This window comes from Clinocottus analis, unplaced genomic scaffold, assembly GCF_023055335.1.
Source record: "Clinocottus analis isolate CAN_PGR_092001 unplaced genomic scaffold, fCliAna1.0.p SCAF_3, whole genome shotgun sequence".
In the NCBI taxonomy this organism is placed as follows: Eukaryota; Metazoa; Chordata; class Actinopteri; order Perciformes; family Cottidae; genus Clinocottus; species Clinocottus analis.
The window spans coordinates 22,305,183-22,315,105 of NW_027176042.1; the positions used below are offsets into that span (position 1 = coordinate 22,305,183).

Genomic DNA, 9,923 nt, shown 5'->3' on the forward strand with positions numbered 1-9,923 from the left:
GTTTTTAAGTGTTTAACTGTTCAATTTTTTTTAAATGTCTCATCTTAAAAATAGTGTTTGTTTGTTAGTAAGAGTCAAGCAGCAACTCAGTGTCCAAAAAAATAAAAAATAAAATATCAAAAGAAATCATGCAGAATATTTAGAAATCTTTTTTGGTCAGGTTAAAAACTGTATTTACTTTCCTGCATAAAAACTGGCAATTTATATTCAATCATAAACAAAGAGTACAAAACAATCACTCATAAAAATAAAAAAAAAGTCATTCAAAATATATAAAATCCTTCAGTCACTGTTTGACTGAGCATTTATTTCATCAATTTGATTAAAAAGCAGAAACAAGAGAATCTCGTTAAGGAAACTTCACGACTAAGTAGTTTCTCTCGTGTGGACTTTTAAATGTCGAGTCAGAGTTTGCTTTAGTGAAAATGATTTATCGCAAACTGAACAACTAAATAGTTTCTCCCCTGTGTGAATAGTCATGTGAGCCTTTAGGTGGGTCTTTTGTGAAAATGTTTTACTACAAAAGAAACAACTTACAGGTCTCACTTCTGTGTGGATAAACATGTGACATTTCAGGCTACCCTTTAGTGAAAATGTTCGACCACAAACTGAACAACTAAACGGTTTCTCCCCTGTGTGGACAGCCATGTGAGATTGCAGGTTTCCCTTCTGTGAAAATGTTTTACTACACATGGAACAACTTATAGGTTTCAAGCCTGTGTGGCAAAACATGTGACGGTTCAGGTTTCCCTTATGTGAAAATGTTCGACCACAAATTGAACAAATAAATGGTTTCTCCCCTGTGTGGACAGCCATGTGCTTGTTCCGGTGGTTCTTTTTTAAAAATGATTTACTACACACAGAACAACTAAATGGTTTCTCCCCTGTGTGAACAGCCATGTGCTCGTTCCGGTGGTTCTTTTTTAAAAATGATTTACTACACACAGAACAACTGAATGGTTTCACTCCTGTGTGGACACTCATGTGAGCGTTCAGGCTTTTCTTTCGTGAAAATGTTTTACTACAAACTGAACAACTAAATGCTTTCACCCCGCTGTGGACAGTCATGTGCTCATTCAGGCGAGTCCTTTTTGAAAACGTTTTACTACACACGGAACAACTAAACGCTTTCACTCCTGTGTGGACAGTCATGTGAGATATCAGCTCGTTCTTTTGTAAAAATGTTTTACTACACAAGGAACAACTTATAAGTTCCACTCCTGTGTGGAGAGTCATGTGACGTTTCAAGTTTCCCTTATTTGAAAATGTTTTATCACAAATTGAACAACTAAATGGTTTCACTCTTGTGTCGGCACTAGTGATTCTCTTCAGACGTACCCTGTATTTAGAGATTTCAGCACATTCAGGTGTGCTGACTGATGTAATTCCACTACTACAGTTCGCATCACTTACTTCAATGTTTTGAAGAGTGTTTGAAGCCGACTGAGGTTCCTGAGTCTTCAAATCTCTACGGTCATCAGTCTTCGGTTCAGACAAGTCTTTAGTGTTACCCGTATCGGATTCTGATCCACTTTCCTCTCCATCAGTTTCTGTTTCCATCTGTTTAGTTTGTCCTTGATGAAGCTGTGAGGACTGAGCTTCTTCATATTCGCTCTTTACAAGAGTGAATGGGAACTTGATACCAGCCTCCTCTAGTCCTTGCGCTTCCTCCTGAATGATCCTGATTTCCTCCTGGTTCTCTTTGATGTGAGGAATCTCTGGGTCCTCCTGGTCCTCTATAATGTGTGGGGGCTCCTGGTCCTCTTTAATGTGTGGGGGCTCCGGGTCCTCTTTAATGTGTGGGGGCTCCGGGTCCTCTTTAATGTGTGGGGGCTCCGGGTCCTCTTTAATGTGTGGGGGCTCCGGGTCCTCTTTAATGTGTGGGGGCTCCGGGTCCTCTTTAATGTGTGGGGGCTCCGGGTCCTCCGGGTCCTCCTTGATGTGAGGGAACTCCGGGTCCTCCGGGTCCTCCTTGATGTGAGGGAACTCCGGGTCCTCCGGGTCCTCCTTGATGTGAGGGAACTCCGGGTCCTCCTTGATGTGAGGGAACTCCGGGTCCTCCGGGTCCTCCTTGATGTGAGGGAACTCTGGGTCCTCCGGGTCCTCCTTGATGTGAGGGAACTCCGGGTCCTCCGGGTCCTCCTTGATGTGAGGGAACTCCGGGTCCTCCGGGTCCTCCTTGCTGTGAGGGAACTCCGGGTCCTCCTGTTCCTCCTTGATGTGAGGGAACCCCGGGTCCTCCTGTTCCTCCTTGATGTGAGGGAACTCTGGGTCCTCCTGGGCCAGACTGGAGCTCAAGTCCTGCTGCTCAGAGGGAACCTCTTCTTTAACCACGAACAGTTGCTGGACATCTGTGGAGAATAATAAAAATACATTAATACGTTTGAGAAATCTTATTAAAACTAATATTTAAGATGTTTACCACTGATAATCAATGAATTAGTTGTAAATGAGAAGCATGACCCCTAAATAAAAACATGCGGCTGCTGTCGTAAACATCACACAGAAACTCTTGACTGAGCCGATACAACTCTTCCCACAAGGCTTTACTGCATTTCAACAATTTAAATGAAGTTAATCAACATTTTGGTTCTGGAGATCCTTCAGGAAACGCCACTTTACTTGTTCTTCTCTTTGTCCGATAATGGGCGCCGTGAGGCCAGAAAGGTTAACAGACCCTCAGCAGCCGATGCAGAGACCACATGTTCCACCAACTGTAACTTGCTCCTCTGACCAGCTACTTTTAGTTCCCCTCTAGTACACCAACAAAGGCCATGTGTAGCTAATATAGTGGAAGAAGAATACATATAATTGATTTGGTTCAAACCAAACCACATGGTGCCTCATTGGACGAGCCCCACGGGACTTTTTACGGAAAGTAAAAAGTACAAAAAGTACCTCTAGGATGTAGTACAGTAAAGAGTACAATATGTACCTCTCAGGTGTAGTACAGTAAAACGCACTCTGTACTGCACTACATCTCAGAGGTACAAAGTGCAATATGTACTTCTACAATGCAGTACATTAAAGAGTATGAAAGTATTTAAATACTTCAGTACAATACCTGTAACTTCAGCACATGTGAATACTTCAGTACAGTACCTGTAATTCTACCTCAGTACATGTGAATACTTCAGTACAGTACCTGTAACTACCCCTCAGTACATGATGTGAATACTTCAGTACAGTACCTGTAACTACCCCTCAGTACATGATGTGAATACTTCAGTACAGTACCTGTAACTACCCCTCAGTACATTATGTGAATACTTCAGTACAGTACCTGTAATTCTACCTCAGTACATGTGAATACTTCAGTACAGTACCTGTAATTCTACCTCAGTACATTATGTGAATACTTCAGTACAGTACCTGTAACTCTCCCTCAGTACATTATGTGAATACTTCAGTACAGTACCTGTAACTACCCCTCAGTACATGATGTGAATACTTCAGTACAGTACCTGTAACTCTCCCTCAGTACATTATGTGAATACTTCAGTACAGTACCTGTAACTACCCCTCAGTACATGATGTGAATACTTCCTCCAGAAGTGGTTCCATCAGTTTAAAGTGATGAACAAACAAACACAACCAACCTGCTCGGTGTATCTGGACTTCGTCCAGAAGTCTGCGTTGTCGCTCAATCTCCTCTCTACAAGCAGAAAGTTTCTCCTCGTACTCGGCTATCGTTCGTTCAAACAGCCCACAGATCTCTTCAGCAGCCGCGGATAGTCGCTGGTTGACTAAAGATCTCAGCTTTTGGACTTCAGACATTTTCATGACGACAGAAACGTTTCCCCCCCCCACACAAACTCCACCACAAACCTCGTTTCCTCTGCACTAAACTGGGACTAGCTGCTAGGTCAATATCTTTGTAGCCCCTGATCACTGCAGGTGTGCTTGATTGCGGGATGCAGAGCACCTGGGCCGGAAAGAGGAAACTCCATAAGAGCCCCGCACTCATGGCCCTCACTGCGAGGGTTTGGTGGAGAGAGACAGACCGGTGCTGCAGTCCTGGTTTGGGCATTTGTGCCGTTGTATTCACGGGCAACACTTACACACCAGCTCACACGTTGTGATGGCGAGATGAAGCTTCCTGAAGCTTTGAGGCGCTCCGTCCAATTGGTTCGCTCATGGGCCGACGCATCAGGGTGCTTCATTTGCTCTACTGCGCCACCAAGTGGACAAAAGTGGGTCATAACGACACCAGGTGTGAAGCTTTGAATTGATTAAATGAACGAATAAAGTTGGAGATGCCAATACATCAATTATTAACTTATTAGTGTGTCTGTCTTTATGATATAACGGCTAGGTCAAACGGGTCTGTGGCGCATTGGTTAGCATACCAGTCTTTCAGTGAAAGGGTCGGTGGTTTGAGCCCGGGATCCACAAGTCCATGTTGATGCGTCCGTGATCAAGACACTTAAGTTTCAGTGTCCACGGTGTATATCGCTGAAATGTAAGTCACTTTTAGTGGAAGCGTGAGCTTAATGTAATGTTACTCTTGGTACAACGTCAGTTATTTCTGTAAGTTAAACTTTGTCATTCTCCAACTGTTGTGTGTGCCGCATGTGACAAGGCTACCGAGTGATTAGTCAGAGGAACAAAGGTGAACGTCTAGAAGTCCGTTCAGAAGGTTTATTCAGACATACAGAGACTCTGCTAGATCAGGACTGAAGGAGCTACCTGACATTTTATCAACACAGCAACGAGTTGCGTCTACTGCTACTGACGGTAGCCGCCATGTTGCTAATGGAGGAGCATCCAGCTTGCGAGGTCACCTTCAAAATAAAAGATTTTAGTCGCTTCTGTGTGCTTTTAATATAGAAGCCCATTTTCAAAACCGATGATAAACTGAAGATCCTGTTAATCATAATTATGAGACAGCATCTCATAATTATCTCATAAAATGTGTGTCTGGCAATTTACTACTACATTTATTGATTGATTTTCTGAAGTAATCATTGCAGTTATGTTGAATATTCTTCAGTTCTAATCCTGTTTTTCCTTTTTATTTATTTTTAAATTAATATTTATCGTATAAAGCGCTTCCTTAGTGATGAAAGAGGGTTAGGAGAGGATGGTTCATGTTTGCAAATGTAGACTAAACTACCATGAGCCATAAGAATAGCAACTGTTTTATTCTTTACGCGGTGCACGCTGCGAGCGCAGCTGTTACTATACAGCTGGCTCAGTGACCAAGAACACGGACCGCCACTTCCTTACACTATACACAAACGGTAGGTCAAAGGTCATACTACACTATACGGTTGCCTTTTCAAATTGTTACCATGCACCAAGATTAAGATCAAATCAAACTGTTAAATAACACACGTATCCGACCTCGCTTGAACAGACCTCACTGCGGCCTCGAGCAGGACTTCGTGACTCGGGGTGTAAAGTTAAAACTTTCAGTCAAAGACGAACTCCCGCTGAAGTTTTTCTCCAACTTGTTGTCGAGTTCCTCCGAAGGCTTGGGGCTTTTTCAGAGAGCTTTTTTTTTTTTCCCCGGCGACACACGCCAGCGTCTCTTGATGGCGTGCCAGCGTCGCTTAGCCGCGGCCCGGCTGTGACATTCCTGCTGGCAGAACGAGGCGGCGACTCGGGCGAGACTTTCAAACATCTTCTCTAAAGCCCCGATGAGCAGAGTTATGGCTAATTAGTCACCAGGCTGCCATGTTTATTAGGAGTGACAATGACACGTCTACAGATGACAGCACATATCTCTCTCTCTCTCTCTCTCTCTCTCTCTCTCTCTCTCTCTCTCTCTCTCGCTCTGCCGTCAGCGATGACATTACAGAGATGAAGATGTTATTGAGCGAAATATTTTACCGTTGCATCTGTTATCTATTCGCGGTAAACATTTCTATCAGCATTTAAGATGTGTGAGGCTCGTGTGTGTGTGTGTGTGTGTGTGTGTGTGTGTGTGTCGCCTGTTGGCCTACATGCAGCTCGGCTCAGCCTGATATTTGGACTAGTTCAGGCCAGAAGCAGAATCAGAAATCCTTTATTGGTAGTTATGTGAATGAAGAAAGGTACATAACGTGTAACACAATGTGTGTCGAGGTTATGAATAATGAAAGATACGGAGCGAGATATAGAAGACATATGAGTGTCAAATAGTGCAGAAAAAAACCTGTTTTACTAGATGATGTCAGACAGGTGATGTAACAGCGTTATTATTATAATAATAATAACTTTATTGAAATAGACATCACTTAAATACCGGTAAACGCTACATTTTTAATTTGCCAATTCTCCATTGTGATGCTTTGCTCTTTAACCCTTTAAAGCTGGTGAGTGAGCTGTGCGTTTGTAAAAAAAAAAAAAACACGGATTCATGCTAACGCAGAGCAAAAAGAAGCCATTTGATTGGCTGTAAAATAGGTTATGCAATTATGGGGGATATTAAATGTATTAAATGAATCTCAGATTCTTTTATCTCAAAAGAAAGTAACATGATATAGAAAGAACGATGCTGCGGAACATAATTATGCAATTATGGGGACTAAATAAACAATTACCGACATATCCTCATGCAATTCATCCTCGTGCAACTTCTCCTCGTGCAACTTCTCCTCGTGCAACTTCTCCTCAGCGTAACGCACATTGAGACGCGTTGCCGGGCGTCTGTAGGAAAACGCTCTGAACAGGACTCTCGGTGAGATATCATCGGAACGGTTGCAGCGAGGACACGTCGCCCTGCTCGTCTTTCTCACTCGTCTGTCCCTCTCTCGCCCCTCACTCTCCTCCTCCCGCAGGCCCCTTCTAAAAACCGCATTAGCTGGATGTGAGTAGCAGCAACAGCCCTGGGCGACATGTGTGGGGCTGAGGGACTTTAATTAAGAGGCCCCATTTATAGTCCTTCTCGCCGGAATGGCAAAAAAAAAAAAAAAGCTGCATGGTTGGGTTTTGACACAGCTCTGTCTGTCTGTTTGAGTCATAGTCTGCCTCTCCCCATCTGTCACTCGGCCTCCATATTGTTCTGCGGGGCCTGACTGACCTTATGAGTGGCTGTAATGAGGAGGACGGCACGGCCAGGCGGGATGATATACTGTGGCACAGTTACACCGAGCTGCTAAAGGGAAACGCACAGGCCGCCGAAGCGCTGGCAGCAAAGAGAGAGTCATGAGATGAAAATAACATTGGCAGGATCTGGTTTGGTATAAAGAGATCGCGGCTGGCTACGTTTGTAAGCTTGAGTCTGACGTGCGTGCTTTCTGGAGACCGAAATTTAAAAAAAAAAAAGCTAGAAAAAGATGAGATTGGCTTATCTTGGCAGGGAGGAGCCGAACGCTCAGGCGTCTGGGTGAAACCTCGTTCCCGCTGCGGCAGTTTGATCCTTTACAACTTGAAACTGAACCATTGGCGAATTCCACCGTGTTCTAAACATTCAGACGGTCCTCGAACGCGTCATGTGTGATGAACATTTTGGTCAGAAAAAGTGACGTTTCATTTTCATTTCAAACTTTGCGGTGAAAACCATCGTACTGTTGGGTTCTGTCCTCTGAAATGTCATCCTCAAACTAAACCATCATCATCCACGAACACAATATGGAACCAGCTGTTTGATCTTTACATTATCTATTCAGGGTGCAGTTCTCAAGAAATGTGTCTCAAGAGCTTTTTCTGTGTAAGACGAGAGACAAACAGCATTATATATGATATTTCATATCATTCCAATGCTCACATATTGTCATTTGATTGTATTTCAGTATTTGGGTGGATTATGGATCAGAATGAGGGAGAAACTGAGGCGTCGCACTGTTGTGTCATTCCCGTCTTTATCATGTTGTGATTCATGAGATGCATGGTGTCCTGAGGCACACACACACACACACACACACACACACGCACGCATCGTACACAACCATCCAAATATAGATGCATGACTCGAGGAGGCGGCGTATGAATTATACAAACACCATAACGTTCATCACCATAACTCCAGTGATGGAGGCTCTTGTGTGTCTCTGGGCGTTCCCTCATGTGTTGGTGGGAGTTACAGCGTCGACGTGGACGATGTGAACGCCGCATCGTTGCTTTTTAACCTCGTAAGCCCGGCGCTCACCTGGGGAGGAGAAGAGTGTTTATTTTCAACTAAAACTCTGCTACCTCCTCGTCCACAGCTCCCTTCTAATTCATGGAAATAGCTAAAGTATCGTCGCCCTCGTGAGAACATACGTCTGGTTTTACTTCTTTTTTTTAAAAGACTGTTACATTTTGATAATTCCGCAAGCTCCTCAACATGACGAAGCGATTACATCGATTCACTAAAACACTTATAAGTCCCCAAACAATGTTTCACGCATGTCGTGGTGCCAGCGAGTTCAGGTCAAAGTTTGCAATTTCTGAACCGAAAAACACGTTTTTTTTTACTGAAAATGCTTCATAACATGTCAATGCTTGTATTTATTGTGCTTATTGTGTTTATTGTTGCCGATTTGGATGCTTTAGTCATCATCTTTCTGCCATTTTTGGTGGAATCTTGCTCAGACTTTTGACCTTTGATCATATTTATGCTGAAAATAAGTGAAATCATAATTTTTTAAAAACCTGTCCCTCGGGGTGGAACAGGTTTTTAATCATGAATCTAATGATGACGTCTAAATGATTCATTTGCCCCGTGAAAAGCAGATGATAACAGAGCGTCTACGTATGTTGAGAACTTTGTTCTTCCAGAGTCTCGTCACCGATGGATTTCCATGACTTTAAACCAAATTCCCATGAGCAAACATGTTGTGAAATCTGTGTGTAAACAGTAAAAAGTGATAAAATGTAGTTTTCATTGACACCACTGAGTGAGGGATAATAGTTTGATTAAAAGAATAAACATTTATATAGATGCCTGTATGTACGCTTGCTTATATTTTGAGCCTCTTTCTTTTAAAAGCATATTCAGTATTTTAAACTCAGCGTAAATGAACATCATGAACACATGAATATAACACATTTACACGACTTTTACTAAATTTTGAGACTTTTCCAGGCCTGGAAATAACCGTTTTACAATTCCATGACTTTTCCAGGTTTTCCATGAGTGTAGGAACCCTGAGTCGGCGTTTTCTCTCTCCACCTGCGAGTAGGAACTCGTGAGCCACACATGCAACGTTTTATTACATCTCCAGGCTCGTATACGACAGCATGTAATATTTAACGCACCCCGAGGGCGGCTGCATTCATATCAATGAACAAAACATTGCAGTGATTCAGAGGCGGGAACGAGGCGGGTGGATTAGGGAAAACAAATTAGTATGGAATTACACTTACACTTAAAAGAGGAAACTGCACAGAATTCCAGCATCTGGATGTTTTATTCAACGCGCCCGGGGCCGTGCACATTGTTTATGTGAGCATGCATTACTCACATATAGTACATGTGAGCATGCTTTACTCACATATTGTACATGTGAGCATGCTTTACTCACATATTGTACATGTGAGCATGCTTTACTCACATATTGTACATGTGAGCATGCATTACACACATATTGTACATGTGAGCATGTCTTACTCACATATTGTACATATAAGTATGCGTTACTCACATATTGTACATGTGAGCATGCTTTACTCACATATTGTACATGTGAGCATGCGTTACTCACATATTGTACATGTGAGCATGCGTTACTCACATATTGTACATGTGAGCATGCATTACACACATATTGTACATGTGAGCATGCTTTACTCACATATTGTACATGTGAGCATGCATTACACACATATTGTACATGTGAGCATGTCTTACTCACATATTGTACATGTGAGCATGCTTTACTCACATATTGTACATGTGAGCATGCATTACTCACATATTGTACATGTGAGCATGCTTTACTCACATATTGTACATGTGAGCATGCTTTACTCACATATTGTACATGTGAGCATGCATTACTCACATATTGTACATG

The 9,923-nt window shown here is 42.7% G+C and overlaps 1 protein-coding gene across 1 annotated transcript; it reads right to left on the reverse strand.

Annotated features, from left to right (window-relative positions):
• Positions 1 to 366: 366 nt before the first annotated feature.
• On the reverse strand, positions 367 to 1,287 carry LOC137796106 (gastrula zinc finger protein XlCGF57.1-like). The gene is made up of 2 exons (XM_068593791.1): positions 1,237 to 1,287; positions 367 to 1,152 (listed from the first exon to the last, which is right to left on the reverse strand). The coding sequence occupies exon 2, from the start codon at positions 1,150 to 1,152 to the stop codon at positions 367 to 369; it is 786 nt and encodes a 261-aa protein (XP_068449892.1). The 5' UTR covers positions 1,237 to 1,287.
• Positions 1,288 to 9,923: the final 8,636 nt, after the last annotated feature.